Source organism: Leptinotarsa decemlineata, unplaced genomic scaffold, assembly GCF_025532065.1.
Source record: "Leptinotarsa decemlineata unplaced genomic scaffold, Ldec_3_MD MMD2_tig00001621_RagTag_RagTag, whole genome shotgun sequence".
NCBI lineage: Eukaryota > Metazoa > Arthropoda > Insecta > Coleoptera > Chrysomelidae > Leptinotarsa > Leptinotarsa decemlineata.
Genome location: NW_027412566.1, coordinates 1969485 through 1992232, shown reverse-complemented (window position 1 = coordinate 1992232; position 22748 = coordinate 1969485). Strand labels below are relative to the sequence as shown.

The following is a 22748-nucleotide window of genomic DNA, read 5'->3' as shown; positions in this document are numbered from 1 at the left end:
AATTAATAAAGCTAATTTTATTGTTCTTCAGAATACAGAAAACATTCAGGTCAAATTTTTCTTGAAAACCCATTTCTTTTGTAACATGAGGATTATGGTCAGCCCTAAAATGTTTATTCCTTCTATTGAAAATACCATCTCTCGTAAATTTTGATTCGTCGCTCCAAATTATTTTTGACAAGAATTCCCGATCTTCCTGTGTATGAATCAAAAGGGATTCACAAAAATGCATTCTACGTTCGAAGTCTTCTGCTTTTAGAGCTTGAACTTTGGTAAATATATAGGAATGCATTCCGTGATTTTTCAAAATTCGTTGTACTGAAGCATGTGATACACCTAAATCTTTTTCTGCACTGCGAATGGAAGCTTCTGGATATGCATAAAAATATGCCAAAACGTTAACAGTATTGTCCTCATTTGCAGTAACAAGTTTTGGTAATGTTAAAGGCGCTTTTAACATGGAGCCATAGTTCACATTTGTTAAAAGTTATTGTATTTTGCTCATGAGTTTGTTCTACTTGCTGACGCTCGTTTTGCAATAATCCCCTCTCACAAAATAAAATGCCACTTTCAACACTCGTAGGTAAAACGTGAATAACTATTTTTCCACAAAAACGGCTTCATTAAGAAAACTTGACGATTTAGGTATAGGGACATGTGTATCATCTTGAAGCATTTTTCACCATCTTTCAATTTGTCTTGTAATATACAGGGGGTTTCATTTGAAAAAATGAACTTTCGACTACTTTTATGCACAATGGAAATAATAGTCATTTTATCACGCCCTGTATGATAAGGAGTCGATTTTTTGGTGTTATTTGAATATTTCGAATTTGTCCAAACTATCATCAAAATATCAACTCTTCATGAATTGAGAGTACTGATGTACTTAATTTCAATTAGGGCTATGTTTTGGACCATATTTAGTACAATTTATTTTTTATCTCTAAAACAGATGGAGATAGGTATAGGACATTATTGACAAAAAAGTATAAAAATACTAGAGCAATTCCAAAAATGTATTAATATACGGGGTGTTCCATTTTAAAAAATATAATTGCTAGGACTTTTTGATAGAAGTGGCAATGCAGCAATGCTGAAAATATTTTAGATCGATAGAACAGGTAAGGAAATGTGAGAGGTGAAATTTTCAGAAAAATCATGCTTTGCGTTTTCCAGAAACGTCTAACCTACCATCGACCGTGAGTCACGCTGTAGTTTATTCAAGGTTCAAAAAGCCGCAAACACTGACAAAAACTGTTTTTTCTCAACCTGACATCTGATTCTCCATCTGGTTGCAACAGCCACTTTGATGTTTAAACAGACCCTCATTATCAGCAACTGTTCATTACAATCTAAGGATATGCTCTCACTTTCTCTGAAGCTGTGCGTGATCCGTCATGAAAAACGCCGCTTTCCCGGTCTCAGCGAACAAATGATAGGATCAACACATGCCCTGAAACCCTCCGACATTGCGGAATTAAAGTCAAAGGGCAAACGTTCTGAGGGTCGGCTATGAACAAGGGGAGCACAACCGGAGAGTTGTTTGCGGAAGAGAAATGTTCAACTTCTCTTCGGGCTATTTGAAACATTAAAGTCCAAAACGGATTCAATTGTTTTCGTTAGTAGATTCTGGAGCTGAGGTTTGTATATAAATATTGATAGTGGCGACGGGAACTTTTGTTTCTGTTGTGAGCTCAGCAGACATCAGAAATGTTTGGGAAAATTTCAGGAGTTAGATGCATACACTTTTTTTTCTAATTCGACTTTGCATATAGTGCGATATTTGATGTTATTATCAATGTTGTAAAAAAGATTTACAGGCATTGCGGGAGAATTTTTGAAATTCTTTCCACTGGTTTCATTGAAGTTTTGCGTAATAATCCCATTTGTTTTTCTACTGTTTGTGAGAGAATGGTGAGTTCTGTTGTGGCATAAATTTTACTTATACAGTACGATGCAAATGTATGGAATAAATTCGATATTCACAAAATGAGCGTCTTTCGGAAGAAATCCAAAAACAGGTCAACTTTAATTTTTGACGGCCCATCTCATGATATTCATATGAAAGACGTTTCGTCACCGGTGTTGGCGTGATGACGTAATCGACAATTTTTTCAAATGCAAACAGGGGCCATGTGGCACCTCATTCAAAAGGTCTACTAATCTATTCAACGGTATAACCATGCCAATATTCATTTATACAAGATGAACCAAAACATGTTATTTATTGAAGTACAATAAAATTATAATGAATGTTCAAATTGATGACCTTCAGCTATGATGCAATGTGAAAGCCGGGCACTGAATTCATTTCTAACGTTTCCGAGAACTTCGGGGGTTATTTGTGCAATCTCCGCTCTGATGCGTTCCTTCAACTCTTCTAAATCATTTGGTCGATTTTGGTAAACTTTACTCTTCAAGTATCCCCATAAAAAAAAGTCTAACGGGGTCAAATCCGGAGACCTTGGTGGCCATTCGATCGGGCCTCTTCTTCCTATCCACTTTCCTCGGAAAACAGTATCCAGATAGTTTCGTACATCAACGGCGTAGTGTGGGGGCGCCCCATCCTGCTGGAACCACAAATCATTTCTATTTGGAAATAGCTGATTCAGTTGTGGCATCAGATAATCTTGAAGAAAGTGTAGATACCGAGCACCAGTTACGCTTTCCTCAAAAAAGTATGGTTCTATTATCTGGTTGTTCAAAATTCCGGCCCAAACATTCACTTTTTGTGAATGCTCCTCCATCCAATGTGGATTTTCTCTTGCCCAGTATCGATAAGTTTGACGGTTTACGTGACCGTTGAGCGCTTCATCATGATTTCGCAAAATTCGACTCTTCTGTCAAAGTCATCTTCTAACAGTTCTTGGACCAGCTGAACTTTATACGGATGCCACTTTTCTTTTTTCAACACTCTAACAACAGTCGATTGGTGTAAATTATTATCCAGTGCGACTTGCCTCGTGCTGGTATGGGGGTTTTCTTGGAACGCAAGTACCACATCAAGTTTTTGGACTTCTGAAATTGATTTTCTACCACTTTCAGGAAGATCTTTAACATGGCCCGTTTCTCGAAACTTTTTCTCAATTTTACTAATTGTTGATTGAGAAACGGATTCTCGGTTGGGGTATTTCGCATTGAATAAATCACGAACTTCTGCCTGAGTCCTTACTTTATCTCCACAGCCAATCATAATTAAAATTTCGATTCTTTGGGTTTCTGTTACTTTCATTGCCAGATTATAAGTGATTTAAATATTTTTCTAGAAATAATGTCAACCGCTTCAATGATACTTCACTTCAATGACATTGACTAATCTCAAGTAGAGTGTAGGACTTTTATCACCATTTCTTTTTTCTAATCAACAAAACGAATAGAAGACAGTACGATACTTTATTCTCAGTGGCGGAGCATAGCATTATTTGGTTCAACGAATTACTATTATTTGTAATTCCAGTCTTCTGAATACATAATTTCGGTTGACCCTGTATTGATACATATTGAAACCATTATACCGTTGAATAGACGACTAGTAGACCTTTTGAATGGGGTGCTACATGACCCCTGTTTGCATTTAGAAAAATTGTCGAGTTCGTCATCACGCCAACACTGGTGACGAAACGTCTTTCATATGAATATCATGAGATGGGCCGTCAAAAATTAAAGTTGACCTGTTTTTGGATTTCTTTCGAAAGACGCTCCTTTCGTGAATATCGAATTTATTCCATACATTTGCATCGTACTGTATATACACACAGCGAACGGCAGCTCTTCGTCTGGCGGCATTGGGCATGGGTTCAAGTCTGAACTGAATATCGTTTGATAGCAAAAAAAATGTTAGGCGCCACTGGAATTTGATTTCATGAAAACCAGAAAACAAAATGTTGAAAATGACAGAGCCTTATGAAATGAAAGTCAAAATCCCCAACAATAATTTATCACTACATTTCTGTTTATGGCGTAGAATGAGAATATACAATGAGTTATATACAATATCTGGGACCACATGTCATTGGTGTCCAGATGCTATACTATAGTATATGAAAGAGGTTGTATTTCCATAACATGGGGCACTACAATCCTCAATGGCGGACATTAGCTGATATTTGAATAAGACGCCTCTTCAGCACTAATCCAAGTAACATTATGAGATGAAACATTCAATTCATTCATGAAACTACGACTTTATATCTCGAATGAGTTGAATCTTCTCATGTCGTCGTTGACAGTTTGCAATGACATTCATTCGCTCATTTGATTCAATCTCAACCATAGAAATCCTATTTAAATTGAAAGAGATATATTTTCAGAAGAGAACTCATATGAAACGTGCACAAACTCATCAATACGATGATTCGCCGATGGAACTCTGATTATTCTATATTCCTTGGAAGCCGGTTGCTGAAAAACTACTAACTAGACATGTTGTTGATATACAGGGTGATTCAAAAGTACTTTGACAAACTTCAGGAGGTGATTCCTCGCAATATTCTAATATGAATTGTCCCAATAAATGAATGTCCGGAAATGCTTCGTTTCCAAGATACAGGATGTTGAAGTTTTATTTTTATTTTCGTTTTTTTCAAATAACTTTTGAAATACTGAACTCAATTAAACGAAGCTTGGTAATAGGAGGTTTTTGAGCTGTCGAATTCGAACCTGATGTTCTTATTGCTCTTACTCATAGAGGGCGCCACCTACACGTCTTTTTCTTTTTTAAAGATTCATAACTTTTTTGGGCGTACTTCTAGCACATTTTTCAGTAAAAAAATCGATTCCTCTATCATATTTACGTAAATAAGCTACCCTTGTTACTAGTCGCTGTAAGCAACCGTTTTCTAAATATTCAGACTTGAAAACTTCAAGTCGATTATTTGATAATCGATGCATGATGAAGTTATTACAAATATTTTGCTTTTTTCACAAGAATGCTTTGGAAATGAATTTGACGTTTTACTCGTTTGAAGAGGTCATTACTGTTGGGTACGTTCCTTTATGACATCCTTAAGCGAAATAGTTATTTTTGTATCAAGGGTGCATAATCAGTATTTGTTTTAATAAAATTTGCAAGAAATGTCAACATTTTATTCCAGGAAATTTTGAATACGTAGAATAAACTAAAATAAACGGAACTAAATTGTATTCGAATAAATTGTTGGAAGTGTCCACCTTCAGCGAAGATGCAGGCAGTCAGTCGTCTAATCATTGAATCTCGTACCCGCTCAAAAATTATTGGTGTTTTTCTTACTGTTTCACAGGCGTCTACTATTCGATTTCTTAGATCTTCCTCGTTCACCACTGGAGTATCATAAACTAGTGACTTCAAATGTCCCCAAAAATAAAAATCTATCGGGTTTAGATTTGGGGACCTTGGTGCCCACGCCTGGTTAGGTTCTTCTACACCCCTACCGATCCATCGATTTGGATAGACTGTGTTAAGGAATTCCCTGGCTACAACGCTAAAATGGGTTGGAGCCCCATCATGCATAAACCACATGCGAATACGAATTTCTAATGGTACATTCTGAAGTAGTCCCGGCAATTCATTTTCTGAAAAGTGTCTGTAAGTTGCGCCATTCAGTCGGAGCGGAAGAAATAAAGGACCTATCAAGTAATTATCAATTATTACCGCCCATACATTTACAGAAAATTGATACTGATAATGCCTTTCACTAACTGCGTGCGGATTTTCGAGAGCCCAAACATGGGTGTTATGAAAGTTTGTGATAGCATTTCGGGAGAAGTTTGCCTCGTCCGTGAAGAGTACATATCTTAAATATTAAGGATTTCCAGCCAATTTTCTCAAAAACCATTGACACATAGTAATGCGTTGGGGAAAGTCTCGTGGCGAAAGAGCTTGTACCCTTTGAATATGGTATGGATAAAACTGTTGATCGTGGATAATTCTCCAAACTGTGGACTGAGTAGAATTGACAGCTTCAGCAATTACTCTTGTGCTTGTTTCTGGATTATCCTCGAGAGCGTTCAAAACAGCTTCTTCCAATTCTGGGGTTGGGACTGCTCGTGGTCTTCCAATAATATCAGCTGCCCTCTTAAAGCTACCTGTTTCTGCCAAATGACGGTGGAGACTAGCGAATGTTGGAGCTGAAGGCAGTACTCGATTAGGAAATCGCTCCTGGTAAATACGTCTTGCTTCGCGCGCATTGCCATCCGCAAGGCCATAAACGAAATGCATATCGGCTAAATGAGCATTATTGTTTAAATAATCCATTTTCTCAAAATAAGTGTTTTCTACTTCTACTTAGGGAAACTTCAACAAAACGTCTAACTGTCACAAAATATGTAATTACCAAAACTACTCACAAACGTCAAATTTATTTCCAAAGCTTTCTTTTGAAAAATGCAAAATATTCGTAATAACTTCAACATGCATCGATTTATCTAATAATCGACTTGAAGTTTTCAAGTCCAAATATTTAGAAAACGGTTGCTTATAGCGGCTAGTAACAAGGGTAGCTTATTTACGTAGATATGATAGAGGAATCGATTTTTTCACTGAAAAATGTGCTAGAAATACGCCCAAAAAAGTTATGAATCTTTAAAAAAGAAAAAGACGTGTAGGTGGCGCCCCCTACGAGTAAGAGCAATAAGAACATAAGGTTCGAATTCGACACCTCGAAAACCTCCTATTACCAAGTTTCGTTAAATTGAGTTCAGTATTTCAAAAGTTATTTGAAAAAAACGAAAATGAAAATAAAACTTCAACATCTTGTATCTTGGAAACGAAGCGTTTTCGGACATTTATTTATTTGGACAATTCATATTAGAATATTGTGAGGAATCACCTCCTGAAGTTTGTCAAAGTACTTTAGAATCACCCTGTATAAGGCAATATATAACTTATGCTTATGCTGTATCTGTAGAGTAGGTAGGGTGAGTGTAACCCCACAGCACTCAGGCCACTTAGGCCAAGGAGTTGTCCTCCTAGGTCATCGTCCATCCTGTTCTTTCCAGGAAAGTGGACAGGTCACTGTCCACTGCCTTATTGTCGATAACTCTGGGTACTCGCATAGGACATGCCTGACAGTCTCGTCTGCCTGTTCACACATCCTGCATGGAGGTTTGTTCACTAGCCCCATATTATGGAGGTGTTTCCTCAGTTGACAGTGGCCAGTCAGAATTCCTACTGTTGAGCGTAGATTTTTCCTGGCAATCACCAGATATTTCTTCTGCGCCAGCTTCTCAGGGTCGCCCAAGGTGATCCTGGCAAGATTGCATCCTTTGATTCCATCCCATCTCTTTAGGGATTGAGCATGGGTCTAACATTTGGCTGATTCCGAAATTGTCGGAGTCATGAGGCCGTAGTCCTAAAATTTCTAGCCCAGCCGCTTCCTTGGCTGAAGAGTCGGCAATGCGATTACCTTTACTCTTGTCGTGCCCTTTAACCCACCTCAGGATACTGTTTTATCCACCGAGGCTTTGACAATCTTTGTTTGGCAAAGCCTAAATCGATGTCAATGACAGGTTCTGGTTCGATGAAGCTGCTAACTGATGAAGCTAACTGTTCATATCAATTTGGAATTCGAAGAACTCATGATAATAGAGCCTTTAAAAAAGGTCTCCAGCATTAAAATTCAGGATATCTCTGTACTGATGTGCCTGATCTACCGAGTAACTCAAATTTCCCTTAGGGAAAATCACAATCCACCTACCTTCACTCGTCTCCCTCTTCCTCCTCAGCCTATGATCGACCCTACCGCCTTTCACAAACTCGACGAAGTCGTACTGCGTAACACTAGGCGCAACGTTCCTGCGTCCATAGACTGCGAAGTTGGCGCCCCAAGGCAGCGTGAAATTGAAGCGAATGAACGCCGGCTGTTTGTTGCGGAATTCGCTGTTCCAGAAGTGGTAGGGAGGAATCGTGGCTGTATGCAACGTGTCCAGTTCTCGCTGCTCGAGTAAAGGCAGAGGCGACCACTGGGTTTGCGGCTGGCTGCGCTGGTGTTGTTGCTGCTGCTGCAGCGACGGTTGCTGTGGCGAGATGTGCTGCGTCGTGGCGCTCGCTGAATGTTCCGCCGTGCTAGTGGGTAGGGATTCTGCAACAAGGAATTGTATGTCAGTACTTATTGATGAAGGCATTGGTTATTGAACGCGAACACAAGTTTTATAAAGTCAAACACTGGTGGGAAAGGGACACTTATTATTCGGAACTGAAAATGTAACAGAAAGACCGAAAATTTCAAACACTGTTTGGTGGTGTTTCATGAAAATTCGTATTATCAACGGAGTAGAAAGAAGACAAGTAGAGATTTTCGTGAAACATAGAAGAAATACTTTTTTGATCAGTGCTTATGTCAACTAGATTGAACTCAGCAAACCAATTGTCAACGGTGGATTTTTCTGGTGCAAAGTCTGTTTCGTATTTACAGGGACCTATTTTAAACAGATAGAAATAGCTATTAATGATATATGTGTTGGAAGTAAAGTTTTATCTTGTGAATGAAAAAGTTTTCGAGACGGGCGTAGCGAGTTGAGCACACATAAATAACTTATTACTTTCAACCCAAATTTTTTGTACAACTGTCCTGTTTTCATAATAAAATAGATAAATATGATATTTCTAGCAAAATATAATATTTCTATGAAAACTTGACAGCTCTTGTAATTCAACTGTTTTAATGTTATCGCATTTGCTGTGAAGTAGCCATGTCAGGTGACGCCGAATCACCTGTTTACCACCAAACAATATTGTTTACAGTTCACGCGTTTTATTTAAAGTCACATTGGAAGTTCTTGCTGGTGTTTGATGTCTTGCATAATGAAAAACAAGAGTGAGGAATTGGGTGTTCCTGATGATGTGAAAGAGGCTGCAAAAAGAGCTTCAATTAAATTGTTACCAAAAAAATTGGCGACATCGCATATTCTAAGAAAATAAAAATAAAAAGTGGAGCGATTCCAAGTCACGTTAGTTCACGACGTTTCGATTGTTAGTATCTACAATCGTCTTCGGGTGATGACTGGACTGATTCCTTCGAAAGATGACTATTTATAGGTCGTTGGAGTACTTTCACCTATCCTCGCTTTCCATTTTCCGCTTCACTGGTTCCGTGGGAGATGACCGTTTTTGGCGGGAGTTGGACATTTTTCGCTTGATGATGGGTTTCCATATGTTGCGTATTTCTACGCTGGCTTGGCTGATTACGTTGTTGGACAACATGTATGCGGCTTCCTTGAATTTTCTCCTAAACCAATGTTCCTCTCTGTGCAAGATCTCAGCTTGGGACCACTCGATGTTGTGTTGATGGGTCCAAACATGGTCTGCTATTCCTGATTTGCTGGTTTCCCCTCGCTGTGTGTGTTTCTTGTGCTCGGCAATGCGAACATTCAATGGCCGATTAGTTTCACCAATATAGGATTTTCCGCACTCACAGGGTATCCGGTAAATGCAATTCTTGGAATTGCAGTCGGCGTTTGGTGGCCTGGTTTTCGTGAGGCTGCTACGGATAGTGTTACCGGATCTGAAACAGGTTCTGATGTTGTACTTGGAACCAATTCTTCTTATCCTCTCCGATAATCCTCTGATGTAGGGAAGTGCAAGCACTGGTTGTGACGGCTTCTCTTCCTTGCGAGGCTCCTGCTGTATTCTAGCCAAAGTCTTTTCTACCATCACTTTGGAGTAGCCATTCCGTTGAAGATCATTTTTGATGATGTTTAGTTCCTTCTCGAGACCTTCATTCGTATTACAAAGCCCAAAAGCACGGTCTAATAGAGTCTTGATGATTCCTCTTTTAGTCGATTGATGATGGTTGGATTCGTGGTTCAGATACTGTCCCGTATAAGTGGGTTTTCGGTATACAGATGTTTCCCACTTAGTGTCGGTCCTCTTCACCAAAACGTCTAAGAATGGCAATTTGTTGTGGATTTCCTTCTCCATTGTGAAATTGATGGAAGGTCTCACGCTCTTGATGTGTTTCAGGAAGGCGTCTAGTTCAGTATTCCCATGGTTCCATATTATGAAGGTGTCGCCAACATATCTCAACCAGACTCGAGGTTTCTTGTGGGCTTCTTCAATAGCCAGAGTTTCAAACCACTCCATATGTATGTTGGCTATGACTGGTGAAAGTGGCGATCCCATTGGCAGTCCCTCATCTTGTGTGAAGAATTCGTCCTTCAGTTGGAAATAACAGTTTCGTTTACAGCATCCTAGTAATTCCATTATTACTTCTATAGGTAGATTCGTTCTCTCTTTCAGGTTCCCGCCTTCGGATAGCTTTCTCTGTATGAGTTGTAGTGCTTCTTCGACCGGAACGTTGGTGTAAAGGCTTTCCACGTCGAAACTAATTAGTTGATCTTCCTGTGTGACCTCAATTGACCCTAGTAGTTCGACAAAATGCTTTGAATTCTTCACAAAAGATGATGTTTTTCCTTGTAATGGTTGTATTAAGGGAAGTAAAAATCTAGTCAAGTTTGAGTAGCCGAATCTCTGGAACTGATGATCGGTCTAAGCGGAACGTCCTTCTTGTGGATTTTGGGTAGTCCATACAAGTGAGGGGGCTTACTGTGGTGCGGTGTTAGCGATGATCTTTCCTTGTCCGAAAAATAGACTTGGTGGTTTTTCAAAATCTGGTACAACTTCCTTTCGATTGATGCAGTAGGGTCCCGTACGATCTTTGTGTATCGTCCCTTCTGAAGAACCTCTTTGATCTTCTGTTCGTAGAGGACGGTATCCATTACCACAGTAGCGTTTCCTTTATCTGCAGGTAGGATCTTGATGGTGTTGTCTCTACGTAGGCCGTTCAGAGCTCTACGTTCTTCATTGCTGATGTTAGATGTTGGAACTGGTTCTCGATCCAGCTGTTCTCTAATTTTCCATCTGAACTCTTCTGCCTCGGTCTGGTCAATAAGGGAACTGGTGGATTCCACTGCAGTAATTATCTCCAAAGTGGGCACAGATGTTGGCGTAATGGCGAAATTTAGGCCTTTTCTCAACAAGGATTCCTTTATTCCCGTGAGCGGGCGGGAACTATTTTAACTTGTATTTTATTTCACTATTATTTCATTTCAGGTTTATTTTGGTTAATATAATTGTTATTTTCAGCTATTCATTTTTAATTTTTCTTCTTTTTTTTTAGTTGTTTCAGGGATTTCAAATCATTTTATATAGTAGACAATGGAAGTCCGAACTAGTGAAGTTTCAATTCTCCATTTCTCACTAAGATATGCCACGTAGATCTACAATCGGTTTATCCTTTTTTCCTCATTTTTGTGTGGAGATCGAGAAGCCAAAGCCTTACTTTCCCAATAACAAGTTTTATTTCACCTTTCTTCAATGTTGAAAGAAAAAATATTTCATTCCACGAGAAAACTATTATATATCTGCAACAGGGATTTCTTGTGGTCGATGCACTTTTCATTAGTTCCAGGAAATTCTAGCTGTTTTTTCAAATATTCCGTCGATGTAACCCGACATAATTTCATTTAAAAACTTTCCCGAACCTCTCTAAAGGAAAAGTTGGTTGTGATGCAAGTCGACTGCCTACTCTCCAACTAATTTATCTATCCCGGTTAATGTGATTTCCGCTTTTTTTCTTTTTCGAACTTCGAAAACTAAAGTACTCCAGGCGGACTTTATGGAGATGAGAGGGCAATTATTGTATGTCATTGTCAGTAGTTAACGAGTTGGAGCAACTCTTTACATTAACTAACTTTTCGTGATTTAAACAGGTGAAACTTCCGGTTCAAACTGTGAAATTGGGAAAATTGAAGGATGTTTTCTGTTTGTGGCGTTCATTTTCCGGTAATTACAGTTTGCCGGCCGTGGGAGGATGCTTCGGATTTAGAATTCTATCAACTCTGTACATTCGTGAAGAAACGTGCTAATCCGAACACAAGAATAATGTATAAGAACTTGATATTAAGGCAGCTTATTAGTATACGACCTCGGTAATTTTTTCCACGAATTCGAACTGAACCAAAGCGCTACTGAAACTGACCGGAAATTAACTAGTTATTTGGCAATAATAGTGTTAATGATCGTACTGTTTGACGTTGGTTTGAGAAATTTCGTCTCGGAAATTTCAGTCTCGAAGATGAACCCCGAGCTGGTCGACCTAAAGTAATCCAGGACGAGAAGTTGAGGACCCTGGTGGAGACTGATTCTTCACAAACAGTACGTGTGATGACTAAATAACGGGGCATCAGCTACCATGTGATTTTGGATAGTTTAAAACGTATTGAAAAGGTAAAAGAGTTTGTTTGAAGGAGGTTGACAATGTTTCGTGGTGTATTTTATTATTTCGGACGTTCATTGTCTAATATGATATGAATTGATTCGAAATCCGTAAAAGAATCTACGAAAGTTAAAAAGATCAGCTGAAAATTAACAACTATATTGAGCAAAAGAACTGAAATCACAATGAAATAAAATACAAGCAACAATTGAATATTGAACTATCAACAAGAAATGGAAATTGAAAATTATCAACAGGAAATAAAAATTAAAAGATTCCAAGCCAAGTCACTTCAAGACGTTTCGATTTTTGGTATCCACAATCGTCTTCGGTTAATGAAATGTAAAAGTGCTTAAAGAATGGGTTTCTCCATGATTTAAATGATCGACAGAAATTATCAGGTTCAGAGGTCGCTCTACTTTTCTTCCGCACAACCAAAACCATTCTTTTTTGTAGTTGATTTATGCCGATTTCAGAATCTCCCCACCACTTTCAACATTGAAATGACCTCTACATACGTCACACGGCGATGCAGGCAAGGTGACTTTGGGTTCAATCTTGAATGACCTTCATCCACCCCATATTTTCAACAAGGTGACTTTGACCTCGAATGAACTCGAGCCAGGTACGCGGCTTTCTTGAAGTTTTGAACCTACACGACAAAACGTACCCAAGGTGACTTTGAGGAAGCGTTTTGAGTTCAACCTTGATGAATATCACACGACGCAGACAAAGTGACTCTGAGGTAGTGTTTTGGCTTTGACATCAAATGACCTCCATTGATTCACGCGGCTATTTCCAAGATTCAAGGATTCGACATTGAACTACCTTCAGAAGCATGGACGAAGAGATTTTTGAGGTGCGTTTCCAGTTTGACTTTGAGTGACGTTATGCAAAATCATGTGCCTTTGCTGAAGTGAGTCACGACGCAGGCACGACTTTGACCTGGAATGAACTCGAGCCAGGTACGCGGCTTTCTTGAAGTTTTGAACCTACACGACACAACGTACCCAAGGTGACTTTGAGGAAGCGTTTTGAGTTCAAACTTGACCTACATCACACGACGCAAAGTGACTTTGAGGTAGTGTTTTGGGTTTGACATTCAATGACCTTCATTGATTCACGCAATTCCTAGATTCAAGGATTCAACCTAGAACGACCTTCAGCTGCATGGATGAAGATACTTTTGAAGTGCGTTTCCAGTTTGACTTTGAGTGACCTTTTGAAAAATCATATGCCTTTGCTGCAGGCAGGGTGACTTTGATGTAGTGTATTGAGTTTGACCTTGAACGACCTTCATTGATATATGCAGCTATTTCAAAAATTCAAGGATTAGGACCTTGAACGGCCTTTTGCTGCATGGACGAAGGCTTTTAGAGTGCGTTCTGCCAATAACCTTTACATACGTCACACGAATTAGCCAAGGTGACTTTGAGCCACCAGGTTCTTCCCAAAGGCAAAAATTCATCAAAACAGACCATGGTTACTGTATGGTGGTCAGCGGCTAGTGTGATTCGCTATAACTTTCTGCAACAGTGTCGAACCATCCCAGCAGGGTCTGATTGTGAGGAAATCGATGAAATGTACCGAATATTGTATCAGCAGCAGATGACACTGGTCAACAGAAAAAGTCCGATTCTGCTCCACAACGATGCCCATCCGTTCGTTTCACAAATCACCGTCCGGAAATTATTCGATCTATTGGAGTGCATACATTAACATACGTATAGTACTTCAAAATAATATTCTTCAGATAATAGACTTTGATCCCAGCCATTTGGAAAAGATACGGATGAATAACCAAAATGTGGGAATGAAATTTCAAAGGAATTATCAAGCGCGAGAAAATTGAGAAAGTGAATAAATAGATATAAAAGTGAAACACCAAATCAAATACATCGTGAGAAAGTGACGAATAATTTCAGGAAATATTTGAAATAGCTACTAATGGAAGAGTATCGAGAAAAGATGATTGAAATGTTTTAGTTCAAAACTCCAGTTCGAACATCACTTATTTTTTGTGGAGAATTCAATATTGCATACTTTTTTTTAGTTTCTTACCTTCCAGAATCTGGAAAAATGAAAGGTGAATCAGTAGAGAATCTGATGAAGTGTAGTAAAGGGCAAATTGCAAAGTTTGTCCCCAAAAGTTACTGGGTAATATAATAGAACTGGCCAATACTTGATGGAAATCCATATTGAACCTCATTAACACAGTTTATAGTATGATTTTCATCATATTAGGTTTTATAAAAATCGCGAAACATAACCCTCTTTTGCGGTATTTCCCTATATTGAAGGAACATTTGATAATGCACTACCTAAATGTATAGGATCATCTCTGGCTAGGAAAGGTATAGAATCGACCATAACTTGCTGGATCTATGCCATACTGGTGAACAGAACTGCAACTACGACTTTTCATGGCGAGACCATAAGTTTCAGGGACACCAGAGGCTGCCCTGAAGTGGGGTACTATCTCCCCTTCTGTGGTCGCTCCTGATGGATATTCTGCCTGATACACTCGACAGAAGAAAAGTAGATCTGCAAGCCTATGCAGATGACCTTGTCATCTTGGCAAGGTTCACGTCGAAAAGGGTAGCTTGTAATATTCTCCAAAGTACGATGGACGTTGTTCACAGTTGGTGCCTGAAGGAGCAGATGTCTGTCAAACCCAGCAAAACTGTGATAATCCCCTTTTACCAGAAGGAGAAAATTGGACTCCCCTTCTCTTCAATGGTGAGGTCATTCCATTTGGAACGGAGGTGGAATATCTTGGCATTGTTCTTGATGAAAAACTCACCTGGAACGTTCATTCGAAGAAAGTTTTACACAAAGCCAGACTGTCCTTATGGACATGACGAAGGATTTGTGGTGAATAATGGGGATTACAAACGATTCTATTGGTATCATGTGATGATTGTCAGACCAATGGTCACTCGTGATGCAATTGCCTGGTGAATAGAGGCTTTACAGAAAACGGCGCTGGAGCCCTCTGCCATACAGAGTGAGGCTGACCATCAGTGGTGCCATCAGTACCACACCATCAGCGGCCATGGAGATCCTTCTAGATGTACCTCCTCTCCACAGTTTTCTGAAGAGAGAGGCTAGAGTGACTGCATATAGACTTGTGCACATTGCCTATTGCACAAATCAATTCAATGCAGAGTGCAACAGACTGTTATTTGACACTGAAAGTCACAGCATTCTAAAAATTACCTCTGACTGTCAACTATGAACTGCCTTATAAAGTACTGTTCTCGAGTAGGAAGGACTGGATTCTACGGAAGAAGGAAATATTAAGAAAAGATATTTGTTGGTTCACAAATTGATCAAAAACACCTTCAGGTTCTGGTGCAGCTGTTTTCAGTCGCAGACCCAGGACAGAGATATCAACCAACCAAGAAACCTTTGCGACTGTATTTCAAGTGGAAATTTACGTTACTAAATTGTTTGCGGAGAGATTGAAAGAATCCAACCTTATACACAAGTCAATGAAAGGCTGTCTCTTCGATAGGAACACTTAACAGATTGTCTGTGGTCTGGATACCTGGCCATACTGGCCTGAAAGGCAATGAGGCTTGATACCAAACAGTTGGAGTACAGCAGTAGTAGTTGTTGGAGTACAGGTCTTCTCACAGATCACTGTCATTTGAATCATCATCTGCAGAAACTTCGACTGTCGGAAGACAGTGTGTGTCGCCTCTGTTCTGAAAATGATGAAACAGCAGAGCATATACTATGTGACTGACCCGCTGGGGCCCAAATCAGGTTTTTAGAGTTCGGCAGAGCCGTACTATTACCACCTGATCTGAAAGACGACTCATCATACAAACTAATCAGTTTTTTTGAGAAGCTGGGTTTATTTTGTCGAGTGTGAATAGGTGTGAGCCACAATAAACCCTTGCGGGTTGTGGTGGAGGGACGAATAGACCCACTCACTTTGGACCTAACCCAACCTAACCCGCTATATAATAGCTTTCCCAACCATTAATAATCATCAGCGCTTGAGAAATCCATTGTGATTATAATGTATCAATAATTGAATCATTGCATTATTACTTGTTGAAACTTGAGAAAGATATTGTTTAGCGAAACACGTGTCGCGGATTTTGGAAAAGCCTTCATAGTGAAAATCATACAATAAACTGTATTCATGAGTTTTACTGGAAAGTCAACTCAGTCAGTAACTAGTGAATTGAATTCAAATCAGTTATCAAGCAATCCCATTTATTTCATCATTATCATTAGTCAACAATATATTAAAAATTTTTGAAGGTTGGAGTCGTTAAGTCTTCTGATATTTTATTCCTGAAGAGACTTACACTGAATAGGAACAATGAATGGCCCTAGTAGACGAATACAAATTACGGAAAGGTTATAAATCCCACAATTTGGTATTCATATCTTGATGCAGAGCTTGGAGAGTTTTTTTCATCCACGATATCCTCCATTTGAGTCGAGACGATATCATCTTAAATTTTCATGAGGTTTTTTCGTTAAAAGGGCAGAGCATGGGATACATAAAACAGTCTGATTTTTTTCCTGCATTTATATGGAAATAACAATTTGGAGTGATGATTATGGAATTAGTGTTTTGGATGAACAAGTTGGAATATTCTTCACACAAGTTTTGATCAAATCATGATAATTGGAACCCGAACTCCTTCATTTTTCGATTGACTGATGTAAATGTAAAGTAAATACGGAGTACAGGAACAATTTCTCTGGATTGACAAATAAAAGAAGTTGCAGTAATTTGTCCAGCACAAGATTGAGCAAAATACTATCACTACCAATCAAAACTGATATTCTCTCACTTCCACCGGAATATCTGAAAATGAATGAACAGATCAGATGTAAGAAAGACTTACTATATATCAGTATATGGAATATACATCAAGATGAAACTGCGTGAAATATATGTTTTTTCCGTTAACCAGCTATTTCACCCCTTCGAATGACAGCCCTCAGGAGTCGAAACTTATGCGATCTAAGGATTAACGAGGTCTTACCTTTTAACGTGTGATTACTAACACGGGTTAGTAATCACACGGCCTGGGGTTTGAACCATCGACTCACACATCGGCCGATTGACTGAGTGATCAAAGCTCCCACGTCGAACCGTTCGGCTACCGGCCGCCATGTAAATGTACACCGTACACTATCAAAAATTTCCCATTTATTACAAATTAATTCGTGTACCACAATGTTATACATCTGTATCTCTGTATCTGTAGAGTAGGGAGGGTGAGTGTAAGCCCACGCACTTAGGCCACATGTGACCCATTGTATATCCTCCCGAGGAGTTGTCCTCCTAGGTCATAGTCCATCCTGTCCTTTCCAGGAAGGTGGACATGTCACTGGGAAACATCTCCTTCATATCGGCAGGTATGGGCCAAGACTCGCGGAACACACACTCTCTTATTGACGATAATTCCGGACACTCGGGATCGGGAGACAAAAGAATTTGAAAATCTCCCGATCTGCCCAACCGATGCGAGTGTTGAAAACTCACAAGAATTCATAGAGAAAATAAACAATATTGAATTAGGAGAAGGCGAATTATTGGTATCGTTCGATGTGAGTTCCTTATTTCCAAGCGTCCCAATATCACAAGCTCCAGAGGTTTGTGGGATCTTCTGAAATCGAACAACTTAGCAAATGAAGCTGTTGAAGAATACATTCAACTCACCAAGCTCTGCATGGATCAGAATTGTTTTCAATATAATGGCTCATATTATGAACAGCGTGAAGGAACGGCTATGGGTAACCCATTGTCTCCTATTCATGGGTAGGTTTGAGACGGAAGCTGGGAAAGAACTCAGTTACTTCCCTAGGGTCTGGATCAGGTATGTTGATGACATATTCGCTGTAGTGGATACAAGGATAACCAGAATTGAGAATGTCCTGTCAGCACTAAACAACAGGTGTAAGAGTATAAAATTCCCATATAAAGTAGAAAAAGAACGAAAGTTGCCGTTTTAGATGTATTGGTCATAAGGAACGAACAGAACGAAATAGGATTTGACATTTACAGGACAGACACGGGCACTTTCAAATACATTCCCAATGACTCGAATCATTGTCTACAACAAAAAATGGCGGCACTGCAATTTCTGGTACACAAGTTAATAACTTTTCCTTCAAAGAAAGATAAGTACGACAATGAATAGAGAGTGATTCGGTATGTAGCTGAAGCAAACGGTTTCAACCCAGATATAGTTGACAAGATAATTAGGAAATGCAAGTTTAGGAAAGCATTTCGTAAATCTTCGACTTTTCAAAAAGAGGAGAGTAATAACAAGTTTATAGTAATTTCATATGAACCCCAATACACGGTAGGGCTTCAACAGATATTTGATGAAGTAAATATGAAAGTTGCATATAAAACTTCTTATAAATTGCAACAGCTTCTTGGTAATCCAAAAAATACACTAGAAAACACAGAAAGGTCGGGGATTTAAGAAATCAGTTGTCAAGATTGCAACAGCAAATACATCGGCCAGAGCCAACGAGCGATTAAAACCCGCTTCAAGAAGCATTGTGCACACATGAAATACGGAAGGATAGAAAAATCCAGTGTCGCCCAATATGCTCTAGACAAGGACCACAGAATTGGTAAAAACAATCTGAAACTTATTAAGCATGTGCATGACACCAGGCTACTCGATGCATGTGAGAGTCTAGAAATGTAAGCAAAATGTAAGAACAGCATGAATGGCGATAAGGGACCCATCTCGTTTAGCCCGCTTTTTACTCTTCTGTTAGGAAGAGAATAATTACTAAGAACTTGCAGGTAGTTAATTACAGAGAAATTCCATATTGGACTTCAGGTTTACAACCTCAGGTAACAAATTTCAGTATATATGGATCAATCAGACTAGACTAGGTATCAATTTTCTTCTCCTGAGGATGCTAACTTTGTTGGCTAAACGCGCGTCGAGTGCAAAAATATCAGTTTGGTGTTAGGACAATTGATCTCGAAAAAAGTTATTCAACTCTCTGGTATGTTTTTGAGCTCTGAATTGTATTGAATCTTTGTAGATTATTTGATCTTTTCTGACATTGCTTATCTTTGTCTAGTTAAAAATTTTACAGGCTTCAATAATGGATTGAAAGACTTTCCAAATTATTTATGTATTTTTTAAAATGTAACCCGAAGTTGGCCTATTTCACAATTCCTAACAGTCTCATTATTGAAGGATTTATTTAGATTGGGTCGTTTTGCTCCACGCTTTATGTACATTTCAATTCCTGCTTACCTTCTGTTGGCTGCTGCGTGGATGAGCCCATAGTTATCTGGTCGTTCGCAACGTCTTTCACATCCTGAACCAAAATGCAGTTCGTGGAGTCGATGTTTGGTTTCATCGAACTGACAGCTAGAACAAAAGAACCACGCATCAGTCGCCATAATTTGAAAACATTTTTGAAACATTCGCCAAATATTCTATATCGACGCCTTCGATATATTTTTGAATACAGGAGCATGCAATGTGATACTGCAGGGGTCTCCAAACTTGAAGCCTTCGGGCCATAATGGTTTTTTCAGTTTGTTCCAAGGGCCAATTTCTGCCCTTAATTATATTTCTAGACCAGGATAGTCGCAAAGTGCGTGACCTAAGCAAACTTACGCTTTTTTTGCAATTCAATTATTATTGTATATTGTGAGACTTGACGACATCTAGTGGCGAGTAGTGATACTGTGAACAATCTTTTTCAGCTACCCGCTAGGTGGCATTAGGCGTAATTGAATATTTGGAATTACCGCGTTTGTTCGAGAAAGTTCTGGTTCTAGAAATGATAAAAGAATGCTTGATTGCAGCATTAGCCGAAGAAATATGCCCCGAAAAGGTAAATTTATTTGAAAGTGTCAGTTTGTCAGCAAACACCGTGGCTCGGAGGGTGCAAGGCATCGCAGAAAATATATCATCTCAACTGTCTGACAAAAATGGACAGCATGAGTGGTTTTCTCTAGCATTGGATGAGTCAACGGATGTGTCAGATACTGCTCAGATGTTGATTTTTAATCGCGGAGTAGATGAAAGCTATGAAGTGTATGAAGAAGAACTTCTTGATATTGATAGTATTCACGGCACGACAACTGGGACAGATATTTTCAAGGGAGTTGAAAATAAAATGAAAAGAACCTTCGATGAAGAAATTTGAAATCTATAACAACTGATGAAGGCACAACTATGTATGGTAAAAATAAAGGAGTGGTTGCACTTGTGTCAAAGGCTATAGAAAATGATGGTGGTTCAAAACCAATAATCTTACATTGTATCATTCATCAACAGTCCTTGTGCGGAAAATGTTTGGATATGTCTGAAGTTCTGAAACCAGTCATATCAGTTGTTAACTTCATCAGATCCACTGGGCTGAAACACCGACAATTCCGCGAGTTTATTCAACAGATTGGAGAACATGATTTACCATATTTACTATATCATACTGCCGAACGCTGGCTTAGTTGCGGAAAAGTCCTTAAGCGCTTTTTTGAACTTCGAGCAGATATCGAAATTTTTTTAAATGAGAAGCAGCGCCCTTTTGCCGATTTAGAAAATAGTGAATGGATGTGGAAGTTAGCCTTCTATGTCGATTTGACAAATCATATGAACGAACTGAATTTGAGATTGCAAGGATAAAATTAACTTCTCCCTGATTTATACACCAATATCAAATCCTTCAGGCAGAAAATAATACTATTTCAATCGCAATTACGTTAAAAATGTTTCACATATTTTTAAAAATGTGAAATATTCAGTCACACTACAGAGACTGAATTTCCCGTCAATTTTGCAATCGAAACTTTGAGTGCTTTGAAGATAAATTTTGATACTCGTTTTTCAGATTTTGATGTCATTGCGAATAAAATTGAGTTTTTTCAAAATCCTTTTGATTCTGACATTTAAACCCTGGCTCCGGAAGTCCAAATGAAAATTATTGATTTACGGTGCAGTGATATGCTTAAGAACAAATATCAAAATTCATCTTTGTTGGAATTTTATAAGAGTCTTCCACTGGAACAATTTGATAATTTGCATAAATTTGCTCGTGGGTTGTTTTCTGTTTTTGGTACTACTTACTTGTGTGAGAAAACGCTTTCCAAGATGAAGTACACAAATAATGTTTAAAGATCTCAATTAACCGATGAGCATTTTGAATCTCTTTTGACAATTGGTACAAGTAAAATTGATCCACAACTACAAAGTATTGTCGGTGGAAAATCACAACTACATAAATCTCATTAGTGTTTTTGTTTTACTGTGATTCATTTCAATTATTTGTTAGTTATTAATATGCTTGAACTTAGATACTCAAGTTAAGTTTTTTTGTCATCATTTCTGTCGTTAAGTTTCACCTTGCAAGTAAATAAAACCGAGTAATTATCATTCTGTGTTTTCTTCAACTTATCACAGCAATAGTAACAACAATTAGGTAATCATTGGCTATCGCGGGCCGGATTGATGACACTGGCGGGCCGGATTTGACCCACGGGCCGTAGTTTGGAGACCACTGTGATACTGGAAGCAAGTTTGTTATCAATCTCTGAAATTCACCAACCGTTTCATCAACATGGTCAGTCTCTTTGGATAGTAGATGAGTTGAAAATTATATCGAAAGTAAGAAACAAATATCACGTAGTTTATCCAGAATATATTGCTCTTCACATGTATTCCTGTGAAAATTTGAGACATCAATTTTATGAAATTGGCGTCAGCAATTATGGAGATATAGATTCGACGAGTGATGCAATATACACTGGAGCTTCATGTTGAAGTGAGCATCAAATATTTATGTTGAATTTTGTAACCCCTGGGCTGAAAAGTTTCGAGCCTAAGAAAATAAACCTTTTTTTTATTCAAAATTGGCACTACTCATCAACGTCATTTCCATCGGAAGCGACACAATTATTTAAACGCTGCTTTAACATTTCAATACTATTTTTGTAGAACGATTCATCTTTTGCCTCGGAATAGTCAGTAAAATTTCTTAACGGTGGGCATTTTTTTTGGTCTGCGAACATTCAGTAGTCACTGGTAGTCAAATCTGGCGAATACGATGGATGTGAGGGTAATTGAAGTTCATTCAGTGTTACAATCTTCACTCGGGGTTGAAGGCCGTCGTAGTTTGGAACTGTATCCTAACGTTTCGCCAGCATGAAAGGCTGACTTCTTCAGAGATTCATTCATCTTGATAATTCACCGATGACTGGTGATTTCAAGTAGCCCGCCTTTCTTGTTGAGGCGTTGCTATTGACTAGAGTGTTATTACATGTTACGTTGCGTTGCACTGCTGCCACCTTAGCATCTTTCATCTTTCAGTATGGGATTCCAAATCGGGTTAGGCGTTATTGCTTCCTCTTTTCTGTTGTACTTTTCCGTATGTTTATGGATTTCTATGGCTTCTCGTACAAGCCGACTATGGTATCCAAGATCGGCAGCAAGTAGTTTCACATCTTCAAACAGTATCGTGTGATCTCCTTCACCGAGCGCGTATTCTGCTACTGCCGATTTGTTTATTCGACCTAACCTACAGTTTCTCCGATGT

The 22748-nt window shown here is 38.8% G+C and overlaps 1 protein-coding gene across 4 annotated transcripts in view; it reads right to left on the bottom strand.

The window, feature by feature from the left end:
* Ten-a (Teneurin-a transmembrane protein) overlaps positions 1-22748 on the bottom strand; it is a 928723-nt gene that overhangs the window by 149743 nt on the left and 756232 nt on the right. For all 4 annotated transcript variants that reach the window (XM_074176153.1, XM_074176154.1, XM_074176155.1 and 1 more), the window contains 2 exons: positions 19460-19576; positions 7677-8060 (listed from right to left, as the gene is read on the bottom strand). In XM_074176153.1, the coding sequence (XP_074032254.1) occupies positions 7677-8060; positions 19460-19576 (501 nt within the window). The remainder of the gene's footprint in view (positions 1-7676; positions 8061-19459; positions 19577-22748) is intronic.